Raw genomic sequence first — 19,719 nt, 5'->3', positions numbered from 1 at the left:
ATTTTTTTACTGTCCTGAGATGGAAGGGAGCACACAGAGATCTTGGCTGAGTTGAACAGTGTTTGTTCTGTAACCTCAGTGAGAGATAATAAGATATAGAAGGGTGCTCATTTCAAAGGGCACATACACCTGTCAATACAATATTAAATGCTTTTAAATACTGTATCTGTTTCCCCAAATTGGATTCAAAAGTTTTCCAAAACTCTGTATTCTTTAGGACAATTTTTAATGATTTATATCTGTAAACATGTGCTGCCATTCTGGATACGAAACACAAATGCTGGCCATAGCATAAAAGGCAATCCTGTTTGTCTGTGCTGTGGTCAAGAAAACAGAAAAAGAAAGCACCACACTTTTTTTACAGTCAGTACTCTGTTATTACTGTTTGTTTCTTTTGTTGAGCACAAACTGCACATCTTTCTAAATGACATTTTTTTTGTTGTGTCTGCACAAGAGGTCACAAGTATGTACATTCTTCTGCATGGTTTGGTCAGTTCACAAAGAGGACTTTAGCCTCTGAATTGGGAGGCAAATATTTTCATTTCAGAATGTAAAGTTTTGGAAAAGTATCAAATCCTATTCAGAACACTTGTGGCTCCTGACAAGTAAGACAATGTACATAATTTTGCATTATGAGCCTTTAAGAGCATAACCATGTTTTCAAATGGGAGGAGGGAAACTCATCTGGATTTTAGCAGTTAATTGATCTGAGGATCCCATCCAACCCATGAAAGGCCTATGAAAGGAGACAGGGTATAAGCTTCATCTAGAGGGCTGGGCAGTTTGTTCCACACTCCCGCATCCCTTTGTGTAAAGAAGCACAATCTATCCAGACTGGAGGATTGATGCAGTGATGTCTTGAAAGAAGCCAGGGTATCGGCTTCAACAAGATGGCTGGGTAGCTGTTTCCTGTTTCCAATGAGCTTTTCAGTACAGGAGTGCCCGTTGTATTCAGTTTTATGCACTTTTCCCCTATAAATCCCCTTTAAATGCAACAAGAATCGCCAGTTTTAACTGGAAGGAAGTTTCAATGAAGTTGTATCGGGGCTAATTGAGGAAGAAGGCAAAGACAGCAAAGGTTGCCCTCACATCATATCCAACAACAAACTCTCAGAACAATTCTCTTTTGAGAATCAGAGTGAGAGTGTTCTGAAGCTCCATCTTTGCCTCCTGCATACAATACTGAATCCTCTACTTTGCTTCCCAGTGCCGGTTATTTACATGTATGACCAAAGAACATAAGGAAGGTTACATGAGAGGAGGCCATTCAGTGCGTCAGGCAGTTTGTAGTTTATTGGCTGAAGCAGCAACTGACTACCTAACTTACAATGTAAATTACTATGCTTGAAGCCCATGCTCAACGAATGTTTTTAGTTTTGAGTAAAAGAAACCTGAATGAACAGGGAAGTAACGTATCTGCTTGCATTCTTTTTTTATTCTGTGTACGTTCCCCAAGGAAAGCCTCCCACAGTAAAAGAACAGTAAAAGGTTGAAAAGTACAATGCAATTGTGGTACAACATGAATCTGGTGCACCAGGCCTTGATGCCAATATTGGTAAATTACAGTATTAGGAAGCTAAAAACAACAGATGAGCTTTTGTGGCCACCTGTCACAAAGGTTGGTGGCCAAGCCATTTTGCTGTAGTGCACATCTATTTAGATTTCCAAATGAGAGCTTAATTAAATTTCTCCAAAGTGTGAGCAACCGGGATCCTTTGGTTTGTGAGATGAGTCACTCAGCTCATCAGACCTGGATGCATATGACTGATCAAATCCCGACTCCAGCCACCCTCAGATCCATTTGTTTCAATGAGCAAAGTACCACCTGAATTTCATTGTCCCTGTTGTCACTTGCAAGATTATTGATTGTCTTTTCACTTTTTATGGTAACTTTTAGAAAGTCAACAGAACTACCTTTTGCCCAACAACTTAGGTGCTAGCACACTTACAGTCAGGAAGAATCTCTGTGATGGTTGGAAGAGTCAGCAGACTATGTTAGTTCTTCCCCATTCCTAACTAATACTGTGCAAAGAGCTGTTACTGTCAGCCAGCGGGTCTAGAAACTATTGGCAATTCAAAATCAGGTGGATATGTAATAAAAATAAATTATCTGTTGAGAGGAAACCGTAAAACACCCTGTTCCATTTTGCAATTTGCTCATTAGACTACTGAATTCCACAGCTTGGTATGATGATAAAATGGAGCCAGCGCTTCAGATACATACAGTAACTGACACTGGAGAGAAAAACAGGAAATTGAGATCCGCGGCAACAGGAAACACTGGTAGGATTAAGTACATACAGCAAAATAATGTCACCCTACTTTGAAAGAAAAGGAGAAAAAAAACTCAGAAGTGGTAGAGTTTACTGTAGCGCACATGATACGTTTTCTCAGAACTGAAGCACATAAACACACGCCTCTCATGTTATGATCATAATTTCTCTTCCCTTCAAAAGCCAGAGTATTTTTCATGTGTCTTTTGATCTGCGTGACTTTGCCTGTTTCCTGGTAAAGTGTAAAAATGGAAGAAAACCAGTTTATGAGACATTGCTCCTTCTTATTCACAAGAAAACTGAAATCAAACACGTGACCTCTACTGATTGTTTGAAACCACACAAGGAAACACTTCTACTGTTCATACAGTGTAATATAAGGGAGTTTTGATGCTTCTCAATGTCTGTAAATTTGCTATACACAAAACCCTGTTATAAAACACCAGCCTTTTAATCTCAAGGGCCACGTTCATTTTCTCAGTCCAAGTTGTTTCGCTGTTTCTCAAACAAGTAAGCAAGTTGGAATATGCTCTTGTCTTTTTAAAACTGGTAACAACTAGGAAGTTAAATATTTTTTCTGAATATTCTGAACATGAACTTCGGATGACCTCCTCCCCCCTTTGTTAATTAACACATGCAGCTAATTAGTAGACAATATACCCCAATAAACTCCCCAGTGTCACGATCGTAAACCCCTCCTCTTAAGGACGCTCCAGCCCTTCCTTGTTTTATACTCATCTCCCGCACCTGCCTCCGGTTTCAGCCCTCGTGCTATAAAAGCCAGACGTCCCTGCCAATCTGGGCTCATCTTTGGAAGATGGACGCCTGCCTACCCGCGAGTCCAGAAGCGACTCGACGGCACAGGCTTCATCATGACGTCCTGACCTTCTGAGTCCGGGATTAGGGAGTGTCTGGTCCCGCACCCCTCTTTTATTCCCCTGACCCTCCGCCGGATCCCGCTCCGGCTTTTAACTCAGTTTGTCTGTCAGGATGGATTACTCGGTCTTGGACATTTGCTATACTCATGGATTTGCCTCAGACGCCCTCGGACTGTTTGCCTCGGCCACACCTCCCCCGGACACCAGCGCACCGTGGATACCCCCCCTTTCCTTCCAGCCCCTTTCCATGCCTTTCCCCCCATGTTTTCCTCACTCTTCCCCGGATTGTGTTGTCTGCATAGGGTCCCCTGAAAGACCGCTTCGTGACACCCAGCCTCTGTTCAGACAGGGAAAGCAACTACCAGATGTTAAAGTCAGCTGACATCTTTAAAAACCATATTCAAGTTACGCGACCTATGCTAGTTGTTAAGTTGTCTATAATAGTTGTTATGCTATTTTGTGAGTAACAGCAAATATTAGTTCTGAAAAGTGCTGTAGTGAATCGAGGTATAGGCCAGTAATTGTTGGGAACTGACAAGCAAGAACGCAAATCCTGAGGCTTTGGCTGGGGTTGGCTGCCAGAGGATGGCAGAGTGATACAGTGGCTATCATTGCCGTCTTGCAGCCCTGGAGACCTGGGTTCAGCTCTGGACTTGGGGTGATATCTGCATGGTGTTCGTATGTTCTCCCTCTGCTTGTGTGGATTTTCTCCCACAGTCCAAACACATACTGGTAGGTTAATTGGCTTCTGGGACAAAGGGGCCCTAGTGTGAGTGAGTGTGTCTGTGTCTGCCCTGTGATGGACAGCTGTCCTGAACATGGTGTACCCTGCCTTGCAGCTGTTGCTTGCTGGGATAGGCTCCAGCTCCAGCTTCAACTGGACATTCAACTGGATAAAGCAGTAAAAAAATGAATGCATGCATGAGGTGCAGATAAAATTTTCTAACATTCCACTTCTGGAGTTACAATTCATAAAAGCATCAAGGTAGGCCGTAAAAGCATCAAGGCCGTAGATGTTCTGACCCATCATCCAACAGTGCAAGGACATGAGACACTACAATTTACTGTCCCAAAGAATTCACAGCTTTGTCTTTTGAAAACATCTGTGAAAAAATAACTGTGAGGACTACTTTCAGACACATTTTGACTTTTGTCTCATAAAAGTTAGCCCATCGCCATAATCTAAATCATTTATAAAACCTGTAGAATGCTAAAGTTTTTGTTTTTTTATATTTTTTTTACCTTTCTATAAGTTAAGCACAGCAAAACGTCAAATTTTCAATCCTTATGTCTATCCTTATGTATCCTTATATAGCATCGTGTAATACTTTGTCCAATTTACCGCATTATGAATCCCTAGTTGTTCAGAAGATGCAGGGAATTCTTAAATGGTTCATTCTTCATTGCACGTTATAGAAATAGAAAAAAAGGCGTTGTTTTCAACAACCCGTGATCCAGGTGTAACCCAAAATGTGGCAAACAGGATTTAATGTATTTAGAGCTGCATTTTTTCTTAAAGAATCTGCACAAACCTGTCCATGCTCACGTCATTTCCCCGTGAGTTTTTTTTGTGGGTCATAAGCTGAGTTTGTTATTCTATTATTTTTCATGACAAGCAGCTGACTAAGTGAAACGCGCTATAAATGCCCCCGCACTAACAGCTTCCTTACTCCACTGAAAGAGGCGGTGAAGGTTTCTTAGCTGTGCGAGAGTCACGCCAGAGCTCAGGCAGGTAAGGCGCAGCAGATTACATTACTTTCCGTGTCAGTCGAGCGCTGCTTTCTGTGTCACTTTGGCAAGAGACAGAATCCAGTCAGATCTTTTCTTCAGTTTTTCCTTCTGTATCATTCCATTAGGATGAAACTCTTCATTGTAGCCGCTGCTGTGGTGACCGTGGTCAGCTCGGCCAGCCTGTCCCTAGAAGATCTCGAGTTTCACGCGTGGAAACTTAAGTACGGTAAGAAGCCACATTCCGCTGTACTACATGTGTATGTGTACAGTGTAGGAGTACAAAAGGTCATTTTTATCACTCTCAGCAAGGCCTGCGATGCAAAGGTTTCAAACTTATTTTTTTCTATCACTCAGCGAAGACTAGTATCTTTAAATACATTTGTAATGTTACAGGGAAAACCTAAAGGGGCTCTTTTTACAGTGTAACTGCACCAAACTGCATTTGAGAGACCAGTGCTTCAGTTTTTGTCATTTTATTGTCATTGGTTTTATTGTAATTGTTTTTGCTTTTAAACGAATATTTTGGAGAAAACTTGCATTCCGTAGCCCAAATGTTTTGAAAGAAACCAAAAGCAACCAAAGAACGAAATGTCAGAAACATGTTTCATTCATTTTTTTAAAGGTATTTTTAAATGTTATCTAATGGATGTTTTCCTTCTGTTTAGACGCTTACTGCATGTAAAGGAGGCCATTAAGAACAAAATATATTTAATTCCTCAGAAATGCACGAATGTCGAATTTCATTTTTTATTATTATAATTTGACGTGAACGTACAGAATGCTGCAATTTGTTAAAATAAACTTAAGTCTGTTTTTGCTGATTTTAACAATCTGAGGAAGTTCAAAGTAACGAGGTGTTTCTGTTTTGCGCGTTTTGTCATTCCTCTACTAAAAAACAAACTTTTAATTCAGCCTTCTTTTACTTGTTTCAGTAGTTGTGAGTTTGTACAGAAATTATATACAAAAATATATTTTATGTATGCAGCCTGAAGGCAACGAATATTAGTGGATATTCCAGGAACATTTTCACCACACATGCTGTTTGTTTGCTTTCTTAACATCTGTTCTGAGTGAACAAGTGCAGTGAAGAAAGACACACAATTCCGCTTTCAGTTTCTTCCTAATCAGAAACGGGAATTAACAGGGCTTCTCTTTGCTGAGTTCTGGTAACAGCTCCTTTGCATGTCTCAAAGCCTGGGCTTGATGTCAGGAAGTCAGTTGCATGGTTTATTATTTCTGTACAAAGTCCTTGAATATGTTTTTCTTTGAACAGACTCACTGTCACATTTGCAGTTATTGTCCCTCTCATGTTTTTTTTAGTTTTAGACTTTTTTTCACCCTCCGTATAGGACAATTTCTAAACATGTCAAATATTGGAACCAGCTAAAACAGGGGTCCCCAGTTCTTATCTTGAAGGGCTGCCATGTCTGAAGCTTTTCTGTTTTTTTTTAAGGTAATGTACCTGAAGTCATAGGAGAAGATGTTAAATTGGGCTTACTAAGCCAAAAAGGAGATGATTGATGTTAAGAGCCCAGCTGGACTGTAAACATCATTCAAGGCCAGTCCTCGCACAAACTGCTTAGATCATTGACTCCAGTCCCATGCAGTCTTCCTGCTCCAGGAAATTAAAGAAGGGAGATGGAGGGGTTGTATTGGATGTGTTAATTGCCTGCAGGATTCAGAAGTCCGCAAACAGGCTTGTGGCACAAACCTTATTTCCCCTAGCATTCCCATAGATAGATACATTTTTTAGAGTATGTTTATAAATACTGTACATAAGCTTTGCATCAGAATTAGAAAATTCGTGCAAGACTGCATAATTAGGTTAGTAAAAAAGTCTGAAGTATTTTGGAAACCGTGTCAACAACAGATAGTAACAGATTGAGTAAACAGAACACCAGGCTCAGCAATACAGGAAACCACCTAAAAAAATGGAACTTTAATGCAAAGTTCACTTGACATCAGTGTTACTTGTTTGATCTGTGACACAGGCTAAGGTAGCTGACAGAGATGTGAGATAAAGTCATACTCACCTGTCTATTATTCTAATCAAGTGAGAATCTAGAATGCCCAGCTAACTATTCATGCTGGTGAACAGTGTTGCTTATCAGGTGTTCTGATAAATCAAAAACGTTAAGCGTGAGGGCAAGTACATACTTCAGAACCGTCTCTTACTGACAAGCACGCGTAATAAAACAGGGTTTTAAAAATGAATTTGAAAACAGGATCCATAGACAAAAATCGCAAAAAAATGTATTAACGTTTGGCAATTAGGAAGCCCTATTAGTTGGTATACAAAAACACTGTAACGCTCTCATTATCCATTGACCTGTGTGTGAGTGTCTTGATGGGACAATAAATAATCAGATGAATGTGATTCTTTACAAAGCCTCTGTGTCTGAGACTGTAGGTCGGAATGTGTTTTTGACTGGGAAGTCGGTGCAGCTGGAACACAAATGTCACCACTAGCTAGGAGAAGGCAGTGTTTCTGGGCTCTGAGATACTGAGAAGCTTCTTGATTTCACTTATCAAGAATACAGCTTCAGCAAAAGAGGTTTGATTGTCTTGCTTTCTGCAGGAGTTGCAGTAATGTCTTTCCTCGGCCTGTGATGCACCCATTTCCGTTTTCAGGGAAGTCCTACAGCTCCCATGCGGAGGAGGCCCGGCGTAAAGGGACCTGGCTGTCCAACCGCAAGCAGGCTATCGTGCACAACATGCTGGCAGACCAGGGCATCAAGTCCTACAGGCTGGGGATGACCTTCTTTGCAGATATGGTAAGACTCCCTTTTAAAACATCCACAGTTAGTTACCAGGTCTCATGGCACTGCAGCGGAGAGGGAGCAAGACTGCAGATCTTTCTCTTACTACCTCCTCCAGACACCCATGGGCATGATCTTTGCCCGGCCAATTTCCTGACAGCGCACATCATGGAATGTGCCTTTCTGTTACGACGGTGTTACAAAAACAAGTCCATAAGGATGGAGATGGTGGGAAATAATGCGGAGAATCTCAAGCAGTCAGCCCACAGTGCTTCTTAAAGTGCATTACAACTCCGTGGCACCTCCTGCAGTGCTGTCTCGGAAAAGATTAGACTGCCACAAATGGGGTCAGAAAAGGCAATTGTCATGTTTTTCTTACATTACTGGAGATTTACAATATGTAGATTTGTTTTACATGTATAGAATGGTGCAACTTCCATCCATCTATTGTCACAAAAAAGCCACTTCCTGGTTAGAGTCATGACAGCCCGCAGCCTGTTCGAGGAGAAAGCAGTCCCTCTCAAAGCACACACACAGGGACAAGGAACCAATTAACTTGCCAGAGTGTCTGTATAAAATGGGAGAAAACTGGAGCACATGTGAACACAGTGCAATGAAATGTGACATCGACGCAATGCTCAGACCTGAGGGGTCTCTCTCGGTCGCCCCCCGCAGGACAACGAGGAGTACAGGCGCGTGGCGTTCCGGGGCTGCCTGGGCCGCTTCAACACCACCAAGGCCAGGCACGGCTCCACCTACCTGCGGCAGGCAGGGGGCGCCAATCTGCCCGACAGCGTTGACTGGACAGCAAAGGGATACGTCACAGAGGTCAAGGACCAGAAGGACTGTGGCTCGTGCTGGGCCTTCAGCGCGGTAAGAAGATAAGAGCTTGAGGAACATTAATAGCCTCAGGTGCCTTCCAAGCACATCAAGGAATTCAGGCCTCCTAACGGAGAGCAGGCTGGGCAGTATAATTGTAGATGTCGCTGTTTTCAGTAAGTGGGGGGTGATTAGGGTTGTCCAGGTGCTCCAGCTCCAGGATTAGGTGCAATAGAGCAGATCAGGTTATCCCTGCCATGCTCTGTAACTGCATCTCCTAAACCTGCAGTTTTACTGGTGAGAGCTGCACCTGTCTCATTCACTGAAGAAGAGGTGGATAGCCTGGCAGTGTCTTCCTCCCTCTGGTGCTCACGCGAGGCTTAAAGCCGGGAGATGACGCAATGGCACTTTGAAACACAGAAGTGGGGAAATTGTAAAAAAATATAGCGGTGAAGAAAAAGTGAAAACGTCCATCAGATGTTACTTTGCTCAGCCAAGAACCTCTTTAACCCAGCTCTTGAGTGGTCTTTGAAAACACACAGACGATTACATTGGTGAGAAGTTTACTTCTGAACTGTCTCTTCTGTAAAGATGTTTCAACTTTCTAGCCTCCCTAGTCTTAATTTCCTAGGTACGTGAAAGAGCGGCCCTCTACAGCCCCACAGTACTGCCCAACACTACTCATCCAGAGAGACGTTAACCACAAAAGAGACAAAGAGATGTTAACCACAGTGATAAAGGAAATAATGTGAAAACGTATTGTGGTAAAATTCTAAAGGAGAATGCCTCTTTAATTCAGTACATAATTCTATAGTGCAGATCATTGTGATTTTATCAGCAGGAACGTGTTTACCCAAAGGGTTGTGGGAGTGTGGAACAAGCTGCCCAGCCATAAGCTTAAAGTCGATACCCTGTCTTTTTAAAAAAAAAACTCCTTGTATCAATCAGCTACTAATTACCAAACAGGCTATAAGAGCTGAATGGCCTCTTCCTGTTTGTAGCCTTTCATATGTTCTTAATCCCTCCTTAGCTCCATCCACTTTTAAACCTATGTGTGTGTGTGTTGTCCACAGACAGGGTCTCTGGAAGGGCAGAACTTCAGAAAGACTGGGAAGCTGGTGTCTCTGAGCGAGCAACAGCTGGTCGACTGCTCTACGGACTATGGGAACTACGGCTGTGGAGGAGGCCTGATGGACCAGGCCTTCCAGTACGTCATTGATAACGGAGGCATCGACACTGAGGAATCCTACCCCTACGAGGCCGTGGTGAGCCCCTGAGCGCTTGAGTGCCGATGACAAGGTGTCTTTTTTAAAAACAAAAATACCTCGACGCATCCTGCACAGCGCTGCTCTTCACAAGATTCCTTTCGCTCTCGCTGCGCTCAGGGCTGGCTTTTGCCGATCTTGTGATTTCCATTTTTGCCCCAGGAATAAGAAACAGAAGGAAAATAAAGCCAAATAGCCTTTGTGTTACTTTTGTTAGCTATTGTGCTCATTTGCTTCCTTCTTAAGCTTCTTTTTGACTTCATTCGGACTGCTTTTCCACTTCAGGGGAACTACTAAGACTCAGGGTCAATGTGAGAGAGTCCTGAGATGCTGGCCACCATTTAAAACGTCTCTGAGTGTGAATTTGACGATCTGGGGACCTCTTGCTCAGTCCCCCATGGAACTGAACTTCCCAATGTCTCTTTATAGGATGGACTATGCCGATACAAGCCGAGCAGCGTGGGAGCCACCTGCTCTGGGTATTCTGACATCACCAGCGGAGACGAGAGTGCCCTGCAGGAGGCTGTGGCCACTGTGGGGCCCGTGTCTGTGGCCATTGATGCAGGACATGTTTCCTTCCAGCTCTACGAGTCAGGTGTTGTATCCGTAATGAATTACTGATTCTTTAATCATTAGTAGCTCATCCTCGCCATCACTGCAGCCTGACCTGTCCTGAGCCCTCAGCACAAACACAACTCCAGCGCTCATGTGGAAAACACAGTTCGTAACTTTAAGGGGTTCTGCGAGCTTAGCTTGCTAAAACATAATGTATCATGCAAGTCAAACGTGCTACAATCTGGAGCTCAGAGTCCCAAGTTGTGTTACTGATTTTATTCTTAATGCCCAGTAAGGTAGCCTATGCGTTCAGTTTATTATTTTCAATAAATGAGAGGATCACTTTTCCAGACACCATTCTTAACAAGGACTATCTATTTAAATAGGAAGGTATATTGAAATAAAAAATTACTTCAAAGGAACAAGTAAAGGTTTATTCCATGTTGAAAAGAGACACCCGAAAAGGCTCCACAGCCGAAATGTTGTTTCCTTTCTTCCTTTTCCAGCATGGCATGACGCAGCTACCTACATGAACTAAATAATACTTCTATTCGTTCCGAACTCAGGTTAACTCTGTAAGATTTAATTAAACAGTACATAATGCTTCAATTGGGATAAAAATCTTCCTTGTCTCTAGGGATCCCCAGGGTCTTTGACAAGAGGGAGAAGATGTTGTTAGAGGTTACTCTGACTCTTCCTCCCACTGCATATAAATCTTAACAGAGGGTTACCGCCCTGGCTGAGCTCTGTCAGACATGTAGGGAAACATGTATAGATCGTGTATACTGTCTCCACTGCAGGTATCTACAATGAGCCAGAGTGCAGCAGCTCTGACCTGGACCACGGTGTCCTGGTTGTGGGGTATGGCTCTTCTAATGGTATGGACTACTGGCTGGTAAAGAACAGGTGAGTCTGAACGCATCTGGTCTTTCTGGAAAGCCAGCTGGTGCTTTAGAATACATCACATGTTACATTTTCTCTTAAATAAAACTTTTTCCTGTGGGGGGACCTTTGTGAGAACATTTATTTCTTCCTTTCTGCTCATTTTAAGCTATTAAAAGAGTTTTAAAGACGTACTTCACAATCATGTTTTTAGATTAAGATAAACTGCCACCTGCCTTTGACATCTAAGCATGCCAAAACAATGCAATCTGAAGTTGGATTTGATTAATTCAATCATTTACTTTACATAATTTGTGGATAATGCATAGGCAGTTTCACAAGTCTCAATTTAGAATAATTTCATCAAACAGAGGGCACACTGCAACACTGCAAGTTGGTAGAAAACTGCAGTATCACAATTATGATGACTGCATGCATGAGATGTTGTTGAGCCTGCTAAAGAACTACTGTTTCTACTGTGTGCACCTGTGTACCATGCTTGGGTTTAGACCAGAGATCCCCAGTCATCAGATTGGTACAGTATATCTAAATGTTTTCAGACCAGCTGGGCTCATAACGACCGTAATCATCTCATTATGGGCTTAAAGGGACCAGCTTTACAGCTTGTGCCAGCTCTTCCAAGAGACCTAAAAAAACCCAGCAGACACTGGCTCTACAGGACCAGGACTCTGCAGGATTGGTGAGTATAGACCTGTTGAGGAAAGCATGAAGAGTCTGACCAATGGGCCAATGGGTTTGTGTTTCCAGCTGGGGTCTCTCTTGGGGAGATGGCGGCTACATCAGGATGAGCAGAAACAAGAACAACCAGTGTGGGATTGCTACAGCAGCCAGCTATCCTCTAGTCTAGAAGGTCAGTGTCACTGTCTGAGTTTCTCTGATGGCTATCACACTACTTATCATTCCCATTATATAGCCACAACCCATCAGGGCGTAGGGGAGGCTAATGCAAGCTACTAACTATTGCAATATTAATCATCAGAAGTGCAGTTACAAGTGCAGAATAGTGCAGCTGTTCTGGGGTCTGAATCTGGCCTTTAGTTTTCATTATGATTCAGTGTGCTACTAAATATAGACATATGCCAGGTAACTGAAAGCAGTCATCTTATTCATTTGGGTCCTATCCCTCCATTTTTGGAGAATCCCAGGAAGTCCCCTTCAACAGCATAGCAGGGCAGTTTGTTCCAGCCTTCCACAACCCTTTGTGTAAGGAAATGATGCCTAATTTTGTGGTCTTAAATGCATTCACTCTTAGTTTCCTCTGTGTCCTTTGGTCACAGTTTTACTGCTGGTCCTGACATAGTTCTTGGAGTTGACTCTGCCAATAACATTTATGATTTTAACATGCCTATTACATTTCTTCATTCTGTTAATCCTCCTGCTGTATAATGTACACCACATATTGGATAGGCATTTAAAGCAAGGATGGTGTATTTTACAAAGTAACAATTCTACATCTTTGCCAAACTATTCTGAGAGATGGTATTGTATAAAGGTGGAGTTATGGAGTTATGACAGCATTAAGGTCAAATGTACATTCCTGCATACACCTGCCTTAATTAACTTAGAATTTCAATCTAACAAGGTATCAGCCATGCAGAGTGTTTCTGATTTAAGTGCTCGGGGCATGTGCCTTTATGCGAGTTGCCATTTTATTGTGCAACACTGGAGATATGTTGTGCACTAGAACAACTCTGCATTTGCTAAACGTGTTAAGAAAAGTGCTGAGAAATGGAGTTCAGTGGTGGAATTGTGCTATTGGTTGCTGTCAAATCCATTTTTTCAAAATGCCGTTGTCTACCACGCTACATTGAAAGTAGCTTGCGTAACAGTTTCACGTTTCTGGGAGACTTGTTCCACAAGCAAAAAAAGCAGTGATATTAAGACCGAAAGTAAAGTGTAATACAAGCATGGAAACCTTCAGCAAAGCATAAAGGTGACGCATAAAGAAGATTATTTGAGGGCAAGAGGCTTTTTTGTTTTGTTTTTTATCTAATTAAACTCATCTCTGTAAAAAAACAATCTAAATCTAATCCGTATTTGTGAAAACAGTCACAGTAAGTGTTTTTTCACCCTATAATTGAACTGCTGGACATTGACAGGGCGTTTTAACCCCATGTTAAAGAATTAAAAATTAACAGTAAAAATCCTTTCTGTTTTTCAGGTCCAGAGCAACAGTTTTTCCACAGGAACAAAGGGAAAAGTAAATCACAGAATGAATGTGCAATAATACCTCACTGTGTTTATTAAATGTAGCTTGTATTTTCGAAACTTTTAAAATTGGTTGAACATCTTCTCAACATCTGTGCTTTCTGAAATTCATTTGTGAAACCTACATGAGAAAACTCCTCACAGGACTTTTGATCTGAGATTTACATATTTCACAAGGTATCAAAACCAGCCTGCTACCTTGTTTCTGTATTTGGATATAATTGCTAACAAAAATACATTTTTATAGTACATGTTGACTCTTGAGTTCAATTCTAAATGGTAGAGGCCCAGGTTAACTCTAACATTGAAATGATGCACTATTTTTAACAGCGGCACATTGTAATGTTTACAACAAAACACCTTTTAACAGCTGTGTCTGAGCACAGGCAACAATTTTAAAAAGGTGAAAAGTAAAAAAGTGACAGGTAAATAGAATGAAAGAAACACTTAAAAAGAAACACTTGAATGTTTTTAATAGGTAGAAATGGCATTGTGATTATTCTAACTTTATGTGCCCAGAACTTCCATTAATGTAGGTGACATGCTAGTCTCTGATTAATTTAATTTAACCTCTTTTTAGCAAGGTAAGTTGTTTGAGAACAAATTCGTATTTTCAATGACAAGCTGGTCGTGAGACTTGGTTCTTGATAATAGTGGCTAAGCGCTGCACTTTAAATAGTCAAAACAGACTTTAAGCATGAGAACAGACACATTCAAAATGTGAAAATAATAACAAAACAAGAGCAACTTCACTTATAGAACAGCTGAGGAGATTTAAAGTGCAATGATGAATCAAACTTGTTAAAACAAGGATTGATTACTTTAAAAAAAATATATATCATTTTATATTATACAGTATATAAAAAATAAAATAGAATTAAGGACACAGTTAATGGCTTTCAGAGCTGTGCTGTAAATACTACCTGGTAGTAAAATGTAAGAGTTGAAAGGTGCCAAGACTATGAGAGTTCAAATGAATGATTTATAACTTCTATTATTTTATATTTCCTTATAGAGAACCAAGTACTGGTGCAGAATCAAAATTTCTTTATTCCTCAGGGGACACTACTAGCACTAAAGTTGTAAACAAGTTGTAATAGTCTTAAACCGTTAAAAGCAAGCAAGGGTGTTTTTTGATTTTTCTTAAAGATTTCGAAGTACTGTCAGAGGATGAATGCCTCTGTACTGTTGGGTTTCTTTTTTGTCACTTAGTTTTTAATGTGTGCCATCATGCCAAATCTTGATTAAGAACAGCTACAATGAATGTTAAATATTTTTCTATCATATGATTGTAATTCTGGGTATAAATAACTGTATATTACAATTAAATGTGCATTTCTGAGCTTTGTTGTGTGAGTGCTGCCTATATCGAGTTCTGTTAATTCAGAGATTCTTCTGAGAGATCGGGAGCCACGTGTCCAGCCACCCCAGGTGTGACTTCAACCCATCATTAAGCACTGTTCTTTCAATATAGTTCAATGGATATTTTGTTTCAGCATTTCTGTCCCACCTTACATCTTATGGCTACAGAAAGTGCTAAATAAACACTGCTTCTTCACAAGAAGAGCTCTTACAAAACAGGAACAAATGACCTAGAGCCAATTCCCCCTATCTCAAGTTCAACTATAAGTATAAAGCAGTAAATATCGCGAATGTTAATGTTTCAGTTGCTGATAGCTATACTTTTAAGGAGAGGAGGAATAGTGCCATTGCTTACATCTTTCTCAGTTTTGGGGGGAGCTGAAGCCTTATCTAGCAAGCAACAGGTGCAAGGTGGAATAAACCCTGGCTACGACACCAGTTCATCGCAGGGCACACACAGACATGTAAACACTCACAACAGGGCCAGTTTTCCCAGAAACCGATTCACCTACCAGTATATCTTTGTGGAATGGGGAGGAAACTGGAGCAACTGGAGGAAACTCATGTGAACACACAGAAAAATACTAAAACTGTGCAGATCGTACCTCATGAATTGAACCTAGGGCCCCAGTGCTGCGAAGAAGCAATGCTAACCACTGCGCCACAGTGCTGATCTGTTACCTACATTACGATGTGTAATGTTGCACTACTGAGGTGGGACTTGGAGCACGGTCCAGGAGTGTTTAAAACCTACGTGCTGGAGGAAAAGCTGGCTGAGTTGGGGAATCTGCAAACTGCACACAGGGAATGCTCAGAGCTGTGCTTTCTTGAGACCAGAGGACGTGCACACCAGGATCAAGGAACTGGGTGCTTGCTCACTTGTGAGCCAGTAGCCACACACACAGGTGCAGTGGTGCTGTGGCTGGCTAGGGAACCAGCGGGTAGTGCAGGCAAACACAGTCCAGGGTCTAAATATCCACCACAGGCAAGGAACATAGCAAGGGAGACACTGTAGCTGGGCACAAGGGGATGTCCAGGAGAAGGGTCGAGGTCCAGTCCAAGTTCAAAACCAGGATCGAAGCCGAGAGACACACAGTTAACAAAGACAGGAACAAAGTTGGGAGAACAAAGCACAGGGCAGAGCACAAGCAAAGCTAAACACAGGAACAAATACAGAGATGCCAGCATGACATGATGTAAAGTGATCAAAGAAACCCTGAACTCCTGTGTTAGCCTAAATATCACCTTAATACTGGTGTATCTTTACCATATCCTGTCTTTCCAGATATTTTCCGCCTCTGTTGTCTTAAGCAGCCTTGTTTTCTCACCTCTGTGACTGTGCAGGGTTGCCCATGCTATTGCTTATGAAACCAGTGAGATGGGGTTTTGTTTTCCTCTCTGTCCCATGTATGATATGACTCTGGGATGTGCTGGGTTGTGGATAATCCTGCGGAAACTTACAATGCTCTTTGGGAATAAATGAAATCCACTTAATGACATACAGTAAGATGAAGCAGAAAGAAAAAAGAAGGAAAGAGGAAGGCAAATAGAGTGTATAAGGCTGAGAATTAATTTTTTTAACACAATAAAATGAAGTGGGAAAGCCGTAATGCATGTTTGACTATGGTTGACAAAAAACATGTTCTGTGTTCTCTGAAGTATGTTGTACAGATTTGTGAAGCATGCATGTGGCATGACTTATAGCTTACTGAAGCTCACCTGCTGTGCAGGCTGAGCAGGAGAAGGTTTTTCACATTTGCTTTTGTTAGATCAAATCATATACAGCAGTCATGACAGTCTTCACAGATGCAATGCTTTTTAAAAAGGATGCAGGTCAAAAAATGAAGGAAGGAAATAGTGGAGTAAATTTCCCTGCAGTATATTATAAAACAATATCAGGAAAAACAGACTTTCTCCAACATTAAACCACGTTTGAGTTACTGACATGATGAGTAAGACTGTGTCTGTCTTCAACCCTTTAAGCTTGATGGTCTTCAGCCTCTCCAAAGGTTTGAGGTATTATAGTCAGAACCTCATAAATAAGTGAACTGAGTGCAGACTGCATTGACAATTGGTTTGGTTGAGGTGTGCTCAAGAAGAGGATACTGGAAAGATACTGTATGCATAAATGTATACTGTGGTGGACAAAGATGACACAACTGTGTTGGAGATCATTGCTCTTGTCTAGTACAGCACACCTTGGGACATAATAATGACCTTTACACCCTGTATGCTCCTTTTCACTTTCTTCCCCTCCTAACCTATAGAAGACAGATGTGCAGTTTGACATATGTCAGCAGTTCACCACCCTTCGCTGTCATTAACCCAAAGTAGTGGAACAGGAATCAAGGAAGTGATCAAGCAAAACTTGCAGAAGATTTTCCAGTTCATGTGACCTGTAAGGATAGCAACACCTGCAGACATAATTTATCTCTGTGCAAAAGTAAAATACTGATAAAGCCTACCTTTTATTTTACAGAAAATGTCAGCAGGGTGGAAAACAAAGAGCCAAACCCAGGTTAAATGATTACAAAGACTTATGACCTTTAATTGTTAACAGGGGTGTTGTAGAACATAGTATTGACTTGCAATGCAGGAGGTAGAATTACTGAATGGATATCCGTGCTTCTTTTTCTAGGAGAAGGGAGGACAAAAGGATGGTTCTGGGTTGTCATACTGGTGGTTTAGAACACTACAATACTGAACTGGGAAGTAGAAGTAAATTCTGATTATTAGAATTTGGATTAATTCAACCAGGATAGCAATGATCCATTGGTGAGACATCCTCATCACAGCCAGGGAGATCATACTGTAGGTAAAATTTATTGGGTTTTCCTGACTCTTAACCTATTTTACGCTGATACCATGCTCAAGGAGAACATGATTCGACACAAATTTCCAATACCAGAAATCTTGTCAAAAAATGAAATTGTTCCACAGTTGATGCATTTTGCTTGGTGTGGCAAGGCTGCAAAGTCTTTTCAGACTAATATTTTGATGCCCTGATTTATATTTTCTGCTTAAATGAGTGTTAGGTTGCATTGAAGAAAATCTGAACCCTAACCCTAACTAACCAAACCCTGAGCTAGGGTTAGGGTTAGTGTTATTAGAAAACATAGAAGATGTTTGATGGCATGGCTGTGTTTTAGGACAGAAATGAAATTTAGGAAACGTGTTATTTTAATGTTCTCTGCACTTTTTTTTTCTTGCCTATATGGGTCTATGTACTGCTTTGCTCTAAATGGGAATGTTGTCCACATCCCTGAAAAGCAAAGGATTGAAAGAAAGTGGTTAAATGTGTCAATCTGTTGCATTTGGCATTGAATGCACTGCCGTTTTGACAGGTGTAGGTAACATTTATTGGGTTTTCCTGACTCTTAACCTATTTTACGCTGATACCACTCTCATGGAGAGCACGATTCGACACAAATTTTCCAATACCAGAATTCTTGTCAAAAAATGAAATTGTTCCACAGTTGATGCATTTTGCTTGGTGTGGCAAGGCTGCAAAGTCTTTTCAGACTAATATTTTGATGCCCTGAGTTATATTTTCTGCTTAAATGAGTGTTAGGTTGCATTGAAGAAAATCTGAACCCTAACCCTAACTACCCAAACCCTGAGCTAGGGTTAGGGTTAGTGTTATTAGAAAACATAGAAGATGTTTGATGGCATGGCTGTGTTTTAGGACAGAAGTAAAATTTAGGAAACGTGTTATTTTAATGTTCTCTGCACTTTTTTTTTCTTGCCTATATGGGTCTATGTACTGCTTTGCTCTAAATGGGAATGTTGTCCACATCCCTGAAAAGCAAAGGATTGAAAGAAAGTGGTTAAATGTGTCAATCTGTTGCATTTGGGATTGAATGCACTGCCATTTTAACAGGTGTAGGTAACATTTATTGGGTTTTCCTGACTCTTAACCTATTTTACGCTGATACCATTCTCAAGGAGAGCACGATTCGACACAAATTTTCCAATACCAGAATTCTTGTCAAAAAATGAAATTGTTCCACAGTTGATGCATTTTGCTTGGTTTGGCAAGGCTGCAAAGTCTTTTCAGACTAATATTTTGATGCCCTGAGTTATATTTTCTGCTTAAATGAGTGTTTGGTTGCATTGAAGAAAATCTGAACCCTAACCCTAACTACCCAAACCCTGAGCTAGGGTTAAGGTTAGTGTTATTAGAAAACATAGAAGATGTTTGATGGCATGGCTGTGTTTTAGGACAGAAATGAAATTTAGGAAACGTGTTATTTTAATGTTCTCTGCACTTTTTTTTTCTTGCCTATATGGGTCTATGTACTGCTTTGCTCTAAATGGGAATGTTGTCCACATCCCTGAAAAGCAAAGGATTGAAAGAAAGTGGTTAAATGTGTCAATCTGTTGCATTTGGCATTGAATGCACTGCCGTTTTGACAGGTGTAGGTAACATTTATTGGGTTTTCCTGACTCTTAACCTATTTTACGCTGATACCATTCTCATGGAGAGCACGATTCGACAAAAAATTTTTCAATACCAGAAATCTTGTCAAAAATGAAATTGTACCACAGTTGATGCATTTTGCTTGGTGTGGCAAGGCTGCAAAGTCTTTTCAGACTAATATTTTGATGCCCTGAGTTATATTTTCTGCTTAAATGAGTGTTAGGTTGCATTGAAGAAAATCTGAACCCTAACCCTAACTACCCAAACCCTGAGCTAGGGTTAGGGTTAGTGTTATTAGAAAACATAGAAGATGTTTGATGGCATGGCTGTGTTTTAGGACAGAAATGAAATTTAGGAAACGTGTTATTTTAATGTTCTCTGCACTTTTTTTTTCTTGCCTATATGGGTCTATGTACTGCTTTTCCCTAAATGGGAATGTTGTCCACATCCCTGAAAAGCAAAGGATTGAAAGAAAGTGGTTAAATGTGTCAATCTGTTGCATTTGGCATTGAATGCACTGCCGTTTTAACAGGTGTAGGTAACATT

At 41.0% G+C, this 19,719-nt stretch overlaps 1 protein-coding gene across 1 annotated transcript; it reads left to right on the top strand.

Annotated features, from left to right (window-relative positions):
- The first annotated feature begins 4,726 nt into the window (after window positions 1-4,726).
- ctsl.1 (cathepsin L.1) lies at window positions 4,727-14,734 on the top strand. The gene is made up of 9 exons (XM_088603085.1): window positions 4,727-4,883; window positions 5,008-5,108; window positions 7,514-7,656; window positions 8,317-8,514; window positions 9,534-9,725; window positions 10,155-10,320; window positions 11,081-11,186; window positions 11,931-12,033; window positions 13,345-14,734. The coding sequence occupies exons 2-8, from the start codon at window positions 5,009-5,011 to the stop codon at window positions 12,028-12,030; spliced, it is 1,005 nt and encodes a 334-aa protein (XP_088459211.1). The 5' UTR covers window positions 4,727-4,883; window position 5,008; the 3' UTR covers window positions 12,031-12,033; window positions 13,345-14,734.
- The last annotated feature ends 4,985 nt before the right edge of the window (window positions 14,735-19,719 follow it).

This window comes from Lepisosteus platostomus, chromosome 13 (assembly GCF_059453375.1).
Source record: "Lepisosteus platostomus isolate fLepPlt1 chromosome 13, fLepPlt1.hap1, whole genome shotgun sequence".
Taxonomy (NCBI): domain Eukaryota; kingdom Metazoa; phylum Chordata; class Actinopteri; order Semionotiformes; family Lepisosteidae; genus Lepisosteus; species Lepisosteus platostomus.
This window is presented reverse-complemented; position numbering and strand designations above follow the sequence as displayed.

What these genes read in the sequence shown, in the direction of transcription:
- ctsl.1 (XM_088603085.1), top strand. Translation starts at nt 5,009, where the DNA reads ATGAAACTCTTCATTGTAGCCGCTGCTGTGGTGACCGTGGTCAGCTCG. An exon ending in CGCGTGGAAACTTAAGTACG is followed by an intron (nt 5,109 to 7,513) that starts GTAAGAAGCCAC and finishes TTCCGTTTTCAG; the next exon opens with GGAAGTCCTACAGCTCCCAT. An exon ending in CTTCCAGCTCTACGAGTCAG is followed by an intron (nt 10,321 to 11,080) that starts GTGTTGTATCCG and finishes TCTCCACTGCAG; the next exon opens with GTATCTACAATGAGCCAGAG.